Genomic DNA, 19,294 nt, shown 5'->3' with positions numbered 1-19,294 from the left:
AATAAAGTGAAGTGTGGCAGAGCCAAACACTACATCCTCCTCTGCCTCCACGTGCACACACAGTTACTTATCAGAAACACGTGCACATGCGTGCAACACACACACACACACACACACAGTTTCCAGAGAGATACTCAGGAAGCTGAAGCCTGACAACCTAGATGTACCGGTTGGTTTTGTGTCAACTTGATCCAAGCTAGAGCCATCAGAGAGGAAGGAACCTCTGTGGAAGAAAGGCCTCCCTAAGAGTCAGCTGTAAGGCATTGTCTTAATTAGGGAGGGCCCAGTCCGTTGTGGGTGATACCATCCCTGGGCTGCTGGTCCTAGGTTCTTACAGGTTCCTCCTGCCCTGTTTGAGTTCCTGTCCTGACTTCCTTCAGTGATGAACAGCAATGTGGAAGTGTAAGCCAAATAAACCCTTTTCTCCCTTGGCTATGGGAGAAGCCCTAAAACGCTAGCCCTCTCACACTGGTCCTGGCCACAGGGAAGGAAGGTGGCACTGAAGGCCTGGAGCCTGAGGCCTGGGTTGGCACACTGACATGCCCAGAACAGCTGGGTGCAGGAAATTACAGGAGAAAATGGAATCTCGCTGTTTGTAGATGATCGTGACCCCTGCCTTCATTCTCATCCTGTTCCTCTCTGCTCCCAGAGTAGTGCCGAAGTCTGGGTTGAGTAACGGGAACAAGAGAGCAGTGACTTAAACACCACACTTTGCAGAGCTAACCATGACGCCATCTCCCAAAGTCAGGCTGTTGTCAGAGGTGGAAAAACCCCTGCCAGCCTTCAGGACTTTGTGTGAGTGGAGTGATAGGGAAGAGGAGAGAGGAGGGCACTCTTTCCTGCCCAGTTGGTGTTGCCTGGGAGTCGCTAGTACCCGGAGTTTCCCTTTCTCAGGGTCACTGGTGGCTTTTTCGGATGCCCTGTGGGTGACTGTCTCGGGGAAGAGACACAATCTGCATTGGGGCTTAGTTGTGATACCAGTGCTCGCCTGGCCCCGACTTTGGGTTCCTGGTTAGGGCAGGTGGTCCCTCTGCCTCCAGAGAAGGGGATGGCAGGTGACTTAGATGTCCCTGGTTGCATGACTCATAGCATGTCTTTTGGGATCCCATGTCCCCTGCATGGAACACAGAACTGATGCATCTCAGTAAAGCCTAACCGACTTTCTTTTATGAGGCAGTAGCTAGCCTGGCCAAAGGTTCCTTTTTATCAACCGTGACTTTCCAAATGGGAGCATCTCCACTAAATACGAACACAAACCATGAGCACAATTGGTTGAAGACTAGAGACTAAAAGTTGTATAAAAAATAGTGTCATATAGCATCTGAAAAGAAGGGACCTTCAAAGTGCTTTAGGCACACTCTCCCAGTGAGTGTGTGGCAACCAGTACCAGGACTGTGGCCGACAACCTGCTGTGTGTCGTGGGAGTACTGCCCTGCTTTCCTGGTCTTCGATTTCTCCATTATCTCATTTCCAGCATCCTGCTTCGGTCTAGAATTGTGTGAGTCTCTGGTCACAGCTGTGAAGAAGGGATGCCTTTTACCCCTGTGTATAAGGCCAATGCAATGCATAGTGTCCATAGACCCTGATGGAAAAGAAACACTGCCAGGGAAAAAACATGGGAAGCAAGGGCCTGCGCGGTCAGGGGGACAATTCTGCAGGTCTCAGGACTCTGAGGAACAAGTCCCTTCTACTTGTCCCAGTGATGAGAACCAAGTTGTGTTCATTTCATTAAAGAAGGAGAGGCCTGACCCTGGCTGAGCTTCTCCTGGCGGCAGTGATAAGCCGCATTTTCATCGGTAAACCTTCAACCAATACCTGCTTTTCTTTTCCAATAATGAAATGACACTTTGTGTATTTTCCGTGACAAGATAATTCAACCTCCCCACTTGGAGGGGGAAGGCACCTGGAATAATGAATTGTGAAAATTTCTTATGCCTCCCTCTGTTTTCCTAAGCTGAATTCCTGCCAAGCCTGGGGCCTGGCCTTGTCCTGGCATTCTGACGTGGAGAGCTAACTCGTGCCTTCAGGCATCTCCCTAGCGTTTCCGTCTCCACCCTCCTCTCTAGCTGGTATTCACAGGGGGAAGAGAAACAAACCCGCTGCTATCAATTCTGAGCCATCACCAGGACAGGTGTGTTACACACTTTGTTGCACACTTTGTTGTATCTGTGGCTCAGACTCATTATCCTTTCCTTTCATAGATGACAAATGAACTAGACAAAGCTGAGATAAAAGCTGTGTCCTTTAAGGATTTTTTTCATACAGTGAAAGATTTGATATTTGAACTCATGTCCCTCAGAATGCACCAAACACTCACATACATACCCCCACACATATATACACATGCATACCACACACACCACACACACATACACACACACCACACACATACACACACACACACCATTACCACAATATATACACAGTACTACCACACATATATGCACACACACCACAAATACACATACACCACACACACATCACTACCACAATAGATACAAACCACTACCACACATATATACACACACCGCACACATACAATATTACATATATATATATACACACACACCACACATATATACACACACTATATACACCACACACATGTACATACTACACATCACACACATATACATACCACACACATGCCACATATACTACACACACACACACCACACATATATACACACACACATACATATCACACGCACATGCACACACACACATGCACACACACGCATGAGTACTTCCCACAGCACTGTGTCTCTGGAGACTTCCCTTGCATGGCTGGTGCAGGATCCCCTCCGCCGAGCACAATATGAACAGAACCCTAAGAAGTCTCTTACTAGAAGCAGGAAAGCCATTCCTGCATGAGGCCCCGGCACTGAGGTCCAGGCTCTCCTCAGGACTGACTGTCTGTGCCTTGCCTGTCCAGTAGCCTAAAAGCTACCTGTGGCCAAAGGCAGTCGTGAGCATGACTCAGCACAGAACTGTAAACCTATTAAAACACTGTGAGCTATTTTTTATTCTTGTGAAACTTTTTAGTGACTTTATCTAAAGTGTGGTGAATTTTGTAGATGATGACATCATGTGTTGGACATGCCCATTTCCCTGACACTTGCAGAGGTCAGAACTGCCCACAGACTCCAAACTCCAATTCTTAGACGGTAGGTGACCTTGAGACTTTGGAAGTCTGGCATTTGTTTGGAGAATGTATTTGGAGCACTTCTAAATTAGCACTTCAGACAGATGTCAAGAGAACACCGAGCAAGAACATTAAAATGAACAGTATTATCTATTTCACTGACAGGTGGACCCTCTTGAAGCGCGTGAGCATCTTCTCCAGAGCCCCAGGTGCTCAGGTTCCTTTATGCGGTTTTCCAGGTGAACAGTGCCAGGCAGAGAGGTCCCTTGGTTGGCCCGAAGCTGCGGTGTGGGATTGAACAGCACCGCAAGGCTCTCAGGCATCATTCCCAGCCAGAAACTGAGAGGCGGATGTCTGCCTGTGAGCCTGCGGTGGATGGCGCTGCTGTGGGGGTGGGGGGTGCTGTTTGCATCTTTGTGGCAAACACATCATGGTCCAATGCTTGCCTAATCGAGTGCTATACCTAATGAAGTGTGTGGAGGAAAGGGGCAGGGAGACTCGCCCTGTGTTCTCGCGTGTGGCCATACATGCTGGAGCATGTCTTAAGGACCTGAAGTGCGGTATGAATGAAACCTGCATGGAACTCAGAGATGAGAGTGACTGGCTGCCTACTCCCGACTGAAAAGGCGGGGGATATAAACAGGCGGGGAAGGGACAAAGCTGCCTCGCTATCACCCTAACCTGTTTGCTCCCTGAAGGCCACTTCTTTGTAAAGCTTGCTGATACAGCTGACCCAAGGAAAGTCCCCCCAGCGGCAGAGACCTCAGCATCTCTCATGTCCCATGAAAGACTCTGCAGACTCTGAGCTGTTGACAGCTAAGGAGGCACTGCTGGGGCAGGGGAGGCCGTTCGGTTCTAAGGCGCAAGCATGGGAACTAAGGACCCACACTAAAACAAAAGACTGGGAGACGTGCCATGGACTTGGGACTCTGATGCTAGAGAAGCTGAAAGGGCAGATCTGTGGAGCTCCCTGGCCAGCCACCCTGACCTGGTGAGGGTGTTTCAGACAGTGGGGGATTACAAAGAGAAAAATGAAAAGAGACTGAGGGACTGACGCATCCTGGCTTCTACATGTACATTCTTGTCCATCAACATGCATATGTGCATATGCCTCCACACACACACACACACACACGCTTACACACAGACACTGCACACACAGACACACATGGACACATATACATATACAGACACATGCACACACAGACACACATGGACACACAGACACACACAGAGACACACAAGACTCATGGACACATATGAACACATATACACATACAGACACATGGACACACAGAGACACACAAGACTCACTCACGGACACACATGGACACATATACACACAGTGATACAGGTACACTCACGGACACACAGACACACACACACGGACACATATATATATATACACAGACACACACAAGCACACACAGACACACACACACACACGGACACATATATATACACAGACACACACAAGCACACACAGACACATATACACACATACATACTCAGACACACACACACACACACCCACACACACACACACACCCGTTTTTCCTCCCCAGTCTTTCAAAAGCTATCTACTTCCGTTTATTCCTACCCTGGATCTTCACCTCCACCCTCCTTCTCTGAATTTATCAATGTTTACTTCTATCTCTTGGCCCCGCCTCCAAGCTGTCCTAAACACATAAGAATAACTGATTTTTCTTCTGCTGGTCTTCTGACTCTCTGGCCCATATATATCCTGCATTGCCCAGTTCTGTCCTCCTCTGTGGGGAGGGAAAGAACAGAGAAGGAGAAAGAGACACGGCCACTTTTTCCGCGTCTGACCACAGTCACAAGCCCTATGAGGACGGACGGTTGCCAGGGACACTGAAGGCTCTGCCCAGACCCACTTGTTCCCACCCTCTGACTGAACTCCCAGATGTGGATTTCACCTACGATCTCGCCAGCTCCCCTTCCTGACATTTGTCCTCAACAAAGTTCTACTGTGATTTTCCCAGTGACATATTCACGAACACGTGCATGTATTGTGACTTTTCCCTTCAAAGGCCACAGCCTCTTCAAAGGTGATCATTCTGACTATTTAGATAAAGGCTATGCATGTTGTCACGGCACATGTTTCAGAGGACCTGATCTGGAGGTGTACGAGACCTGGGGTCCTCCTTCCATCAGGATAATTGTAGAATACTCTGCTCCGCTGTGTGCAGAGGCTGCTGGCATTTTTATTTGGTGCTACTAGAGAAGTATAACCGCAGGTCAGGGGGAGAGGCCTAGGTGTGGCAATGGATTCAGCTTTAGGAACGGGACAACTAGGATGGACAACTAGGAGGTCCCAGGACTGCGTCCCTTGTAGAGCGGTACAGGAAAGCTGTCAGGGTACCGTGCGCATCACACAGCATCTGGGTTCACAGCTGAGTTCCTGAGAGGATGCTCTTTGACGAAGCTGGAAATGGAATTGGGGAGGGCAGCAGTGCAGGATGGAGGTCTCTGCAGAGACAGCGGAAGTGAGCACTTCAGTATACAAAGTGTGGTTCCCAGACCAGATCAGCAGTGCCAGGGGCCCCTGGGGAGATGTGCATTCCTACATCCACCCTGTACTACTGAGTCAGCACTATGATTTTAGCAGGTGACCTGTGTATAGATTACAATATGAGAAAAACAAGCTTGGTCTTAGTCTGATGACTGTCACAAGTCAGGTAGGGATGACCTGAGGTGTCATGAACTGTGTATGCTGAACATCCCACCTTTAAAGTGGGGATAGGATTAACACATCAGTATCTATACCTTGTGAAGACAGTATTCAAATACATAAAACATGTAAATCCCCAGATGCCTGAGACATGTCAAACTTGAAATAATGAACTTCACCCGGTAATGATTCTTTAATTTTGACTTCTGGACAAAGAAGAGTTGTTTTATTTAGTTTTTTTTTTTTAACAGCTGAAGTGATGAGGGGTCCCTTCACCTCAGCTTCATTTCAGATACACTGATGTGCTGGGGTGTAAGTAATTCCCCCAAACTTACATCGAGTAAAAGCCCTCAAGGAGACAATTCAATTTCCAAATGTAAATTCCAGCCACATGTAGAGGGAACAGTATTGCTCCCATCCCCTGGTGAGCAATGAGGCTTCCTCCAAACATGATTGCCTCTGACATCGCTGCCGTTCTCTGGAAGTGGCTTTTCGACGTTAAAAAGAGGCTGCTTCTGTTGGGAAAGGATTTGCTCGCGGAAAGTTGAAAGTTTACGCTTGTTATGCATGGGTTTGAGGGGAGAAAGACAGAAATGATGAGGGGAGACACGAATGTTCAATGTCATATGGTCCGGAACGGCTTTCCCCTCCTCCCCTTAGCCTTAATTATGATCTGTGTGAGGCTTCCCACCACAGCCTAGCAGGAAGCCTGCGCCCACTGAGGTCGCCTCTCTGCAGGTTCCTCACCTCCAAGCAGCTGATCCCAGTGAGGGAGGGTGCCCTCCCTCATGGGCTGAACTTCTAAGGTGAAAAACTGGATCTCAGTTAGAATAGCAAATTCAAATTTTAGATATTTTTGCTATGACAGCAAATATTTCGGTGGCCAGTTATGATGTTTCTGATGGGTAAAAATGAGCATCAAACTCATTCTATCCAGTAAATAGTACAGAATTTATATCTGGCAATATTGGTATTTAAGGACACATCGGCAGGAAACCTTTTAGTAGCAAAAAACTAAAGTGTGTGATAGTTATTATTTTTAATTGGTGTGTGGTTTGGAAGGTATGTTTGTGTATATGTGGGTACGTGTGTGTGTGTGTGTGTGTATCCATGCCTGTGGAGGTCAGAGGTCAAGTTCAGGTCTCATTCCTCAAGGGCTCCTCCTTGTATTTTGAGATATGGTGTCTCAGTAGGACCTGGGGTTCACTGATGGCTAGGCTAGCTGACCAGCTAGTCCCCAAGGTCCTCCAATGTCTGTTTCCTAAATGCCAGGATTACAGTTATGCATCACCACGCTCGGCTTCTTGCAAATGTTCTGGAGACTAAACTCGGGTCTCCAGTTTGCAAGGCAGGCCCTTTGCTTGCTGAGCTATTTCTTCAGCCCTAGTAGAATGTCTAGATGATAAACCAAGTTGCTAGAGCCCCAACTCTAGCAACCAAAGTCTAAACATGATACCTTCCCTGGGTTTGCCACAGTCCCATTCATGTGACGGTTCTCCACGACATCCAGCCATGGTTCCGAAACACCTGCCAGTTACACGGTGAAGGACCTTGGGCAATGCAAAGGGGACTGTGCAGGACTCTCCTGATAGTCTGGGAGGGGATCCACCAGCGCTCTGTCTTTTGAGACCACTGGACTCTGACGCTGGTTAAACAAAGCGCCCATTTGTGCAGTGGGTTGAGCTAGATTATCTTCCAGTGTTACCAAGTAACATTTGGTCGTATTCCTAAAAGCCAGGGAAAAATACACTTTCTAGATCTGTGTTTCTGCTGGAAGTGACACCCGTGAGCCTGCAAGGAATCCTGGGGATTGGCATACAGGGTCCTACATCAGGTGCTTTTGAGTGGGACGTCCTGTATCCCTTCCGTATTTCTCTACCTTCCAGTGAGCAAAGGAACTGCTGATAGCAATCACTCTGACCCTGACTGCTTCGTGTGTTTAGAGGGCGGGTACCACTTCAGTAGGCAATGTCACGAGACTCTCTTCTGAGCCCTTAGCACAGATTTCTCTTTTGTACTGGATGCTGCCACCCAGCAGCAGGGTATGTTCTAATTATTATTTTAATTTTGTGTTGGCAGAAAGACACTTTGAGGGAAGCACTTCCTTTGGGGGGCTATTCAGATCTCCAGACTTCTGGCTCAGGGCTTCTCAGCACACATGAAGAACATATTGGTTTTCCCCGAAACCGTCCTCTGTACGGCGCTTACCCTACTGCTTGTGGGACCCTTGCTACGTTTCCTCGCTCATCTGTGCCTCCTGGGATGAGGGACCTGCACAGAAGGGAAAGTCTACAAAGGGCAAAGCCAGCATATCCAAACAAACATTGCCTGGTACTTATGCCAGGCATGCCTCACTGGCTGTAGGATCAAAGTGAAGAATTAAACAGAAGCTTCAGGCTTACATAATCAAAATATGCACCTTACTTCTCTCTCTCTCTCTCTCTCTCTCTCTCTCTCTCTCTCTCTCTCTCTCTCTCTCTCTCTCTCTCTCTCTCTCTCTTCATATCAGGTCTTTACAAGAACTTCTTGAACTAACATATACTGGTAAGACATTGTTTTGCATTGGGTATTATGGGTTTTCAGGGGGCAGGGATGGCAGCAAACTCTCCTGGACTGCTCCCGGTAAGAGCAGCAAGGTTTTCACAGTGAACATTCCTCCATCTGAGTTGATACAGTGTGGCGTTAAAAGGCTACAAGAAACAGAAGTTCAAGTTCACAGCAGTGCTGTGCTGTTGACCTCCAGCCCCGCACTCTGACTTCTGTGCTGTGATCTTAAATGCGAGATTCTAGGTCATTGGGAGAGAATTAGTTGCAGAAGCTGTCCAAATAAAGCCCAAAACAGGCCAAAAAGTCCCCAAACAAAACAACAAAACAAAACCCCAAAGTGAAAAACAGTTCACATATACACTTTTAAATGAATATTATAAGTAACAAAATATTTTTAAGATTATGGGAAATAAAGGTAAGTATAAATTCATCAGATCAGACCATTTTGTACTGAGCAGCCCATAAAATTTGTAGAACTCAGGAAATTAGCATTCCAAATGCACAGTCCTAGGTCTTATCAAATTTATTCTGAAAGCTGCGTGTTGCTGGTCTGACTTTATGGGATCTGAAATATGGTATTTACCCCATGTGAGCATGTGGCAAAGCCATCAGGGAAAGTATTCTGGGCCTTGAGGAAAGCTCCATTTTCAAGGGAACCTTGACTGTAAATTTACACAGCCTGTGAGTTCCACAAGGGGTTAAGACATTACAGGTACAAGTCAGGTGGCTATTATAAATGTTACCCAAATAAAAGCCCAAAACAGGAATCCAAGAAGCAGGTCCCCAAGGCAGGCAGTGTCTTAAATGATATCATCTGCCAAGTTTCCAGCATCTTGTGGTGGGGGCACAGTGGTGGGGGCACAAAAAGGGTTTTGTGGTACTGGGATATTATAGCCTCATTAGCCACAGCATCCCTCCACACACAGGCTCAGGGTTTCCACTTTAATAGGCTGCAGCTACTTCTCACACACTTGTGTTAGATGAATACTGCAGGAAACACTAACGGCCGTCGGCAGAGGCTTTATTCCTTTCCTGAGAAACTCCATTCTGGTGCGGTCAGACAGTAACAACACATAGGACCCGTCTTTCTTTGCAAACCAGTTCCTGGATTGTGTGTGTGTGTGTGTGTGTGTGAGCACACACACACACACACACACACACTAAAATTAATAAGCATCTGCAGTCATTGTGAAAAGAACCAGAAATTATATTGTCTATTGTGCTTTTGTGCATTGGAAACAGGTTTGAAGGGATAGAAGTTGACTTTCCAGAAGTCCTGAACCAAACATTAAGGCGTCCTATAGATGTCTTTCTCAGGAGGCAATGCCTTCTTCCTTGCTGGGCCAACAACCTTACTCCAGGAACTGAGAATTCATTTATCCCACATCACTGCTCTGCCCTCGTCTCTTCCCTAAAGCACAGCTGACAATGGCCCTGAATTATGAATGCAGTGTTTGTGATCTGAACATGGTAGAGTGTGGACCCTTACGCTATCTCCCCTCCTGTTAGTGACTGGACCCCAACAACAACCCAAGGGGACCAAACTGATATCCAAGTATAACCACAGATTTAAAAATAATTTTTCAAAAGAATTTTAAAAAACTTTTAAACACATTTTAGGGATTATTGGGACAGGCAGAATCATCCCTGCTTGTTTTCTAAGAATATATGAAAACAGCATGCATCATAGTTTCTCTGTTTGGGGACAGAAAGACATGAGGTTTCTTCTGTTTTTTTTTTTTTTTTAATGTTGTCTTATTTTAAACCTGGGTGTTTGAATTTTACTTTTACATAGCTGAATTTAGTATATTCCCTCAAAACATAATACATTTTTATTCTATAGCTTACGGGATCCATCAGATAAAATGTTGGTCTTTCATCTTTATTACCCTCCCATTAAAATGAAGGAAACCGGGACTCACTTCAGTTTAGAAGAGGCAATTTAGTTGGTAATGTCCTCAGTCCTTAAGCCTTTTCAGAGGGAGAGTGCATTATCACCGAGATTTCACACATCTATCTGCATAGGAAGCAACTGGGCCTTTCAGACATATACTAGGTTAAATTTAATAATAGTCTTTGATTAGATTATTTTATTACGACGTTTTTCCATTACCAGTCATTTCCTGAGCACACTAACATTCACAGAGCCTGCCCTCCCTCCCTGCCTGTTATGTTTGTGTCCGGGAGAGCCAGCAGAGTTTCCCCTGCTACAGTGTCCGGGTCTGAAAGGGACAGATTAATAACCGCGCACCACATTGGACGCGCCTGCCTCTCGTGTCCCCCTGCACCGGCAGCCTTCTGTGATGACGAGGACACAAAGAGCCTCGCGTCAGGCTGCTACCCCTCTTCATAACTCAGAGGCGTCACGGTGGCCATAGCCTCTGGCGCGATTTGTCTTCAGTGCGGTTGTGACACTGCGGCATGACCATAATTTGGCAGCTATTTACCGTGACATTTCCCTTCAGTGCGGCCATAACATTCAGTGAAGCCATTATTTGGTTCCATTTACCATATAAATTGTATTGTTGTGCATGCATGCTAGCAGCTACATTAGGTACCTGGAAATGAGTAAATCTTGTAAAATAGATACTAACAGCTACTCAGAAACAGGATCTCTTTGCTCCTCAGATGCCAGCAAAGAATTCAATCTTGCCCCCAACATTCACAGAGCTCTCTTAATTGCAGTCCTGTTTATTAAGCCCGTTTGATGTACTGAAACCCAGGACTTAGAATCATCCGACAGGCTTCACCTTCAAACGGTAAGGCACTGTGGGGTTTTGATCCCACCACAAAAGTGGCAGGCAGCCTTTGGACACGGAAGGTAAAGGGCACGCAGACCAGCTCTGGTGCAGTTTGAAGAGAAGCGGCTCACCAGGCTGGCAGACAGGACTGCACCAGGACACAACCCTAGAGCAGGTGGCTTCTTTCTCTCTAATGCCGAGAAGCAAAGTTGGAACGCAGGACACCTGACTGTCATTCTGCTACCACCACCCGACATCAAGCCTTCCACACCACGCCTTTGAGGGGAAGCAAACGGTTTTGATTTTGGAATTAGTCTCCTGTGTTTGGAACGATGTGACATCTGCTCTTTGGGGACAGGAAGTAGCTGTTGTTAACCTTGAACATGCTAGAGTGAGCCCCCTTCTGTGGTCCCTGCGATTACAGGACGAGACCTTCCTGGGGAGGTGGCATAGAGTCTTCCTTCCTTTGCACACAGTAGTTCTCCCGAAGTCCCCTAAACCATAGCTTGCTTTCCCAAACCCACTCTGTCCCTAATAGTACTTCTTTCTGGAACAGGAACATTTTCTTCACAATCTTAAAAGGCTGTGAATTCGAGCCACTAACGAGTCGATCCATCACTCTCCTCCCAATAACTAAACAGGATCAAATGTGGACAGTTCTCCCCCAAATGCCTACTGAGATCCTTGGGGCTCCTTGCTAAGCATATGGACTGTGAGCATACCTGACCCCAGCACTACCTGGTCACCTGGGAAGTACTTATTAACACAAGAGCAGCCTCTTCCAGCAAAGAAGACTTGGTGAGCGGTTTGAAGACCGACTTAAAAAAATCTCATCAAGCTGGGGACATACTGACTCGATCAGGTCTCGCATCAGGAATTAATTTACTTCCCTGGAACAATAAAACCTGGACTGAGACCATCCACAACTAAAGAATCGAATGTAAACCTTTTACCTCTTAGCTATAGAGAGAACTTTTATTGAAGCGTATTATTTTTACCCCCAAGGAAAGGGGGGAGTTGAATTCATTAACACTACATTTTTGTTTTAGGAACTATTGTGTTCATTCTAAGGCATGGAGAACTCTTTCTTTCTCCTTTGGTTTCCGTCATTGTTCCGTTGTCATAGTTTACTGCTGGCACTGTGAGGTATTTCAACCACAAGTTTTCCAACATTTTTCCCCGTATACATATAGTCAACAGCCCGGAATATGGAGTCCAGGCCGATGAACCTTCCCTCTGGAGCGAGGTGTCCCAGGTCCACCTCACAGACCAGTTCCCCACGACTGTGCAGCTCCAGCAAGTGTTCCATGGCGGCCTGGTACTTGGATAAATAGTGGTTCAGAAAGAACCCCTGGAGTCTGGCAGACTTCCTCAGGAGCTTCACAGGTAGAGCTCCTGCCTTCACTGGTGAAAGCCCCGTAGGGCTTTGGTAGCCAGAGATAAACCCAATCACCATCAAGCGCCCTTTGATGGCTAAGGCATCCACTGCCAGGTCAAACATGGCTCCCCCAACAGACTCGTAGACTACATCAACACCTTCAGGGTATTCCCGCTTCAGAACTGTCGCCACCGGCTCTGCTTTGTAGTTGATGGGGCGATCACACCCAATGGATTTCAGAAAAGCTAACTTTTCGTCCGAGGAGCAGGTTCCAATGACATGACACTTGGCTATCTTTGAAAGTTGTACAGCAAACTGGCCTGTCCCCCCGGCGGCTGCTGTAACCAAAACCTTCTTCCCTTCTGACAGCTCTCCAAGTTCTTTCAGGCTAATGTATGCAGTGGTGCCACTAACCAGCAGAGTGAGATACTCGGGTTTTACTGAAGGCACCGGAGTGGCAATGCTGGCTGGTACCACTGTATACTCAGCAAAAGAACCAGGAGCCATATAAGCCACAGCCTGGCCCACTGAGTACTTAGCACTAGCAGAGAGGCCTAAGGCTACCACCTCACCAATCCCTTCAAAACCTATGTCAAAGGGGGGCTTCACGGAGGGGTCATAGCGGCCAGCAGAATAGTTGATGTCGGATGCGTTAATACCAACGAATCTAGGAGAAAACAAACAAATGTATCACGATTCTTTCTTTGTTAAAGACCTTCATAGTCTGCTTAGGGGGAAAGACCTTTCCAACCCCAGGGAGTGTGAAAGGGTTCCTAAACTATGGGACTTGGCAGAATTCAGGAGAATAATAATTCCTGCTGCTTAGCTGGAAAAAAAAAAAGAATTTGGACATGTATTAACTTGAGTTTGGGTCGATTTTATTCTTTAATAGTTTTATGAAAAATAATTTCATATTATTTTAATCAGCAAGGGATGTATCTATATTTCATGTGTAGCTTACTTCTGTCCTCACTCAAAAGGCAAAACAAGAAAGAAAGAAAGAAAGAAAGAAAGAAAGAAAGAAAGAAAGAAAGAAAGAAAGAAAAAAAATCCAGGAAGTCCTCACCATACACAAAGTTCACTAGAGCTCTGAGCTGGAAATTAATTGGTCTCTTAACAGAGATGTTAAAAAACAACAGTAGGATAAAATATACGCAAAGAAGCCCACTTGTATTGATTCTGGCAACAATTTAACACTTTAGGTAATAATAATAATGACAATGATATTATTAAAGATTGATGAACACGCAAGGTCATTCCTGTGACACGTTACTGCCCTGGTGGTTTGAAATGCCGAAGCAAATTTTCTCTCTGATGTAACCATGCCCAGCATGAACATATACATTTTGATTAATTGAACAGAAACTGGGGAGAATGATTTTTATGCAGCAATCGGCATTTTATAGCCTTTTCAGATGAAAAGGGAAGCAAACCCTCTCTGTAATTTCCTCAACAAGAAGCAGAGACGCAGCCTGATTAATAGCAGATGACTGGTTTCGTTTTTGTATCCAGGCTCACGTTTAACCGTGAGGCCAGCATTTTACCAGCTTTTCTCTTCTGGGTGCTGCACCATACCTCACAGCAAAAACATCCCCATGGGGGCAGCGGCCCCCATCTTCTGAGAACTCAAGCGAGGAACTGGGACACACGAGGACCCCCAAATTGCCATTTCCTCCCGTAAGAAAGCGAAAAAAAAATGGCAGGAGAAAAATGAAAAGAATTCTCTTTTATTTTATGAACCCAAACTGTCCTGTGTAGGGGCACGCTCTCACTATTCTCTACACAATGCCCTGGACTTCCAAACAGTTCCTCACAATATTCTCCCTTAAAGAAAGGTCTTTCTAGACTGTGGAAATAAGAAAGTTGGAAACAGTTTCTTCCACCAAGGTACTCTCTGCAGTCAGCTTACCATGGCCCCAATAACTGTAAATTATGCTTTCTGTACTCACAGATAAAGCCCAATAGTGAACAGAGGGGAAAATCAGTTTTGTTCATTTTTTTCAATATTAGAAGAATTCTTTTTCTTCTTCTTCTTCTTTTTTCCTTTGGAAAAGGGGTTGGAAGTCTGCGTTCTATCGCTTTCTCTTTAAATTTACACAGTTCTCCAGCCCTGCTCTTTCTTTTCTAAATAGGGCTAGCTCCCCAGATCTTGATGCTAGACTTCCCAGTCAGCCCACTAGAACCAGGCAGAAGGGCATCTCACTGCCCTTCCTCCATTGGAAAAGCCAACTCCAGGAGAGAAGGCTGCCAAGGGTGAAAGTGATCTTAAGGCCTGGGAGCAGGGATCAACTGCCAGGACACCCTCTACTCCTGGTAAATTCTTCCCGTTCTCCTCCAGGCTTTCCTCCTTTGGCATCTCAAAGTCCACAAGGGCTGATTCCCCTCCGGGAGTCCTGATTATGGCTCTGGGAGAAGCTGCTGGCAGTCAGTGCTGCGGCCCAGTGGGTGGGGTGGGAAGGATCCTCAGGAAAGAGGTGCAAATCCCTCTTGCCTCGGGGCAGTATCTCTCCCCACCCCCCCTGGAAGAGGTGGAGACCTAGCAGGGCACACTGGCGGAGCGGGGCAGCTGAGGCCAAGTTTGGATCGGCTGTAGCAGGACCGGTTGCTGATGGCCAGCAGGGACTTGTGCTAGAAACACCACAGCGATCACTGTGGCGATCAGCTTCAGCAAGCACTAGAGAGGTGGCGCTGACCCGCAGGCCCGAGCCTCTTCCCGCTGGCATCTGCCCTGAGGCGCCCAGCCTAGAAAGTCCTGCACCACACTGGGGCGCTTCAGGGCGGATTTCTGCTGGAAACAAGACCTTTCTTTCCATTGCCACCACTAGAAGAGACATCAAGGACCCCACGTCCCAGGTTTCTGGACCTCTTGGGCTTGCTCAAGTCCCAGGAAAGCCACGCAGAGCAAAACTAGCCAGCTCATGACCATAATCCGCGCGTTGCACCTCAACCTTGCCTCTCTTCTAACCAATCCTCAACGGGCGAGTAGCAGTTCCAACTATTGTCCACAGTCTGTCTTCTGGTCCCGTGTTCTCTCCAGCGTATCCTGGCCCATGGTGCCGGGATCCCTATCTTTACCTAGTACTTCATTCTATCACTGAGTCCCTGTCGCGGTGGTGGAGACCCGCCGCTGCCTCGGAAGCACCTTAGTCCTTACCTGGACTTTATTTGAAGTTGTGGGAGCCTTCCTCTCCTCAAGATACAAGGTCAAGGGCAGCGGACTCAAAGGGAAAGAGGGGCTGGGCCGAGGAAGGAAAAAAAAAAGGAAGGCGAGCCAGAGTCACAGAAAAACAAAAACAAAACTCAGGAAAGGCGCGCTGGCGCACCTGGAGACCCTCCCTGTACCACCCCCTTTGATTGAATACGTGTGCCAGTAATGACTGCAGGACCCCGGCCACCCGAGAGGAGGATACACTGTGAAAACCGATGTCCAGGCACCCCAGGAAAATGTAATGGGACCACAGCAGGCGGTTCCCAAATATATCCCCTTCTCAAGCCACTGTTTATTATATTAGAAAGCGGTGAGTGCCTAGTACGGTTACTGTAGAAGTGATGCGGGTGGGGTGGGGGTGGGGTGGGCTTTCCTGTGAACAAACACCAAACAGGAAAACTTGGAACACAGGAAGAGCCTTGAAAACTGGGAGACAAAGTCGTCCAAACCAGACTTTCCTTGAAAAACAAACAAAAACAGAAGAAAGGAAAGAAGGAAAAGAAAAAGAAGGAAAAGTTAAGGAGGGGAGGTATGGAGAATCTGGGCTTAGAGAACACATTTACCCTCCCGTGAGCAACAAACCATCTATCACAACGCCTTCCCCCACCCCCTACTCACTGCTCTTCCCAAAAAGGCTTTGCATTATCCTACACTTGAGCAGAAAATCGTTAGAAATATTTTGAAACGAGAAAATCTGTCATTCTCACAAAAAAGGACAAAAATCGTACAAAAAAATGCACTTGACCAGGAATATAGGTCTTTTTTTTTTTCCTTTTCAGAGGGTTGGGGGGGGGATTGAAGTTGTGCTTGAGGCGGTAAAGGTGATGCTGAAGATGGAGCATCAATTCACAGGGGTTCTGTGCACCCCCCCCCAACACACTTTTCCTTGGTTGTAAACTTCACAGTCCGAAATCCATGCACTGCCCTTGTGAATGAAAGAATGTATTTTGCTAACTGGATTGAGGTGTGGAAATAGTTCACTGGAAAAAAAGTCAGAAGACTGAGCACAATTAAAACCTCCCAACACCCTTGCAAAGAAATAAATTTGGTCTTAGCCCACTCATTCAGGGGAGATTTTTGTTATGCTAAAAATGAGGAGCCTCTGAATAAAAATGTAATGCAATTAGCACTACTTAGGAGGCTGCTGGCCCTGGATCCAAACGAACCAACTTGAGGTTAATTATTAAATTCTGCTCCTTAAAATAAAATTAAACCGGGAAGAACTTTGACACTGTCCATAAATATAAAAGATCTGCCTTCATTTGAGAGGTAGACTTTGTTACAGAACAGGAGAGTGGCAAAGATCCTGCCTGCTTCCAACTCAGAAACTGGCTTCATTTCCCCCTCCCCCGGGTCATGGACTCAGGGTAGAAGTTAAAAGTCAAGTTGTTCATATAAAGCACTTGTATCAAAGAGATTCTTGGCAGACATGGAATCAAAATAGAACAACACGAACAGCTGAATTTTCCAAAATGGAAGGCTACTATTCTACGATCCGAAGGAACACCCAATTCCAGACGAACCAAGATGACCTTGGGCATAAGGGAGTGCTGTGGCAGCGAGACGTTTAGAGAAGGGGAAAGGGGGCCAGCTAGATCGAATAAGCTTGGTGGGAGAGGAATGCGGGAGATCTCCAAGAGTTAAGGAAACTCCAGGGCGAGAGGCCCCCACACCAGTAAAACAGAGTAGCCTCCAAGGCTCGCACTGGAGTCCCACCTCGATGTTGCTTGTGCTTCTCCCGCTTCACACCCTCTCTTAGCCTGTCCCCTTGTGGCACCCCCTCCCCATTTCACACCTGTTTCAACGAGGGATTTTATGTAAGCAGTTGTGTGTGTTTATTAGTGTTTACAGTCAACACTATATAAATCACAACAGTAAAAGAAAATGAAAGCCCGGCGTGGAACTTTTTTTCTTAACTCTCCCGTGAAGTTTACTTGGAAAGGTTTCCAGTCTATTCTCACCTCACCTTATAACAAACCACTGGTGTGCTCTGGATGTCCTATGTGAACACAAGCTAGAGCCCTTTTTTAGGTTGGCCGCGCTCAAATATTTACCCTCCACAGACTCAGCATTTCATCACACAATGAAGCACTCCTCTGCGCCTTGAGCCGCCACAGCAAACATGGGAAGGACATCCACCCTTTGAGGCACTCTCCCCACGGACTCTACTCAATCCCACCCACACTCAACCGCGAAGGTTCCACTAGGGTTCCAAAGGTTCCACAGTCAGCTTCTCCAGTCCTGCAGTCTTGTTTGGACAGTTGACAGCACTCTTTAAAAGTGGACTGGTTTGAACTAATGAATCCTTGCACCCAGCTAGTTGGGAGGGTAAGTTTCGTCATTTAGACCTTCCAGGGGACAAAAACATTTTCTGGTCCAGAGTTTACAGCTTGGATCCAATCAGAACTTCTCCCCTCCGTAATTCTACCCAGCTTCCAACACACCATGCTGGGACCTTAGAATGAAGCCCAGCAGGTGAAAGGGTACCTAGGACTCCTCCTGACAGTCCAGCAGTGCGAGGACGCACCCAACAGATCTCAGTGGTATCGCCTGGACTGAGCACAGTGAGGTCTCACACTTCTCCTTCACCCCTTACTAACGATTAGTGGTGTGGAAGATCCTTAAGGTGGGAAGCATCAGGTAGACCGGTCAGGTCAGGCAACAACTAGTGAGCCACCGGAATGTCTGCGTTGCTTTCAGGCAAATGCAGCGATGCCCCCGCCCAACGTTTGGCCCAGCTTGCTGGTGCACGCCCCCGCTATGCACTCAGGGGACAAAACACAGTCAAACGGTATTGACAACACGCAGACTAGGTGCACACCAACACACCCAAGGACAGGCTCCGCCAATATGAGATGGAGGGGACAGGAAAAAAGCAAACCGAACAAGGGCCCCTTTCCTTCATAGCACCTTTACCTAAATGTCGCAGTGTGTGTCCAGGCTGCTGCTGCTCCACTAAAAATTATGGCAACGCAGGAACCGTGGGTGCGCGCGGGTGGGCCGCCTCCCTTTCTGGGTCCCGTCGTTTTTATTTAGGGAGCGGGAGGGGGAGGAGGGACGGCTGGGGGAGGGAGGAATCCCAAATTAAAATAACCCCCAGATAAGAGGACGTTTGGTGGCATCGGGTATTCACACCAGCAAGTCACATTACATTCGCCTTCGCCAGATGGCGGCGGGTTCAACTTCCCGGGATCTCGCAAAGTCAGGCTGTGCGCCCAAGCGCGCGCCGCAGTGTGGGCAAGCGGGCGACCCGGGACAGCCGGGAGCCCAGCTGCGCGGGCCGGGGACCGGGACAGGGTCACGCGCCGGGCTCACCGGTTCCGGACGAGGAGGTCTCCGTCCCCGGGGAGCGGCACTGGGCAGTCCCGGCGCAGGGTGACGGCCTCGCGGAAGTTAGGGCTCAGCCGGGTCACCACCAGCTTCTGCATGGCTCGGGGGATGGCGGAGCCCTGGAAGTCCAGGAAGTGACGGGCGTACGACACGTCCACGATGGCTCGGGCCCCGGCTGCCGTCAGCCTCAGCATAGCCCGCGATCGGCTCCGCCCGCTCCTGCGCCTACGCTGGCCCGGGTCGCGCCCAGTCC

The 19,294-nt window shown here is 47.7% G+C and overlaps 1 protein-coding gene across 2 annotated transcripts; it reads right to left on the bottom strand.

The window, feature by feature from the left end:
- Nucleotides 1-12,069: 12,069 nt before the first annotated feature.
- On the bottom strand, nt 12,070-19,287 carry Zadh2 (zinc binding alcohol dehydrogenase domain containing 2). Of its 2 annotated transcripts, XM_013349611.2 has the most exons (3): nt 19,027-19,057; nt 18,628-18,772; nt 12,070-13,170 (listed from the first exon to the last, which is right to left on the bottom strand). In XM_013349611.2, the coding sequence occupies exon 3, from the start codon at nt 13,008-13,010 to the stop codon at nt 12,246-12,248; it is 765 nt and encodes a 254-aa protein (XP_013205065.1). In that variant the 5' UTR covers nt 13,011-13,170; nt 18,628-18,772; nt 19,027-19,057; the 3' UTR covers nt 12,070-12,245. The 2 variants fall into 2 exon arrangements, with proteins under 2 accessions (XP_013205065.1, XP_005356382.1); XM_005356325.2 differs by lacking the exon at nt 18,628-18,772 and having other exon boundaries at nt 19,027-19,287.
- Nucleotides 19,288-19,294: the final 7 nt, after the last annotated feature.

This window comes from Microtus ochrogaster, chromosome 18 (assembly GCF_000317375.1).
Source record: "Microtus ochrogaster isolate Prairie Vole_2 chromosome 18, MicOch1.0, whole genome shotgun sequence".
NCBI lineage: Eukaryota > Metazoa > Chordata > Mammalia > Rodentia > Cricetidae > Microtus > Microtus ochrogaster.
Note: the sequence above shows the minus strand (reverse complement) of the source record. Positions and strands in the feature narration are given on the sequence as shown.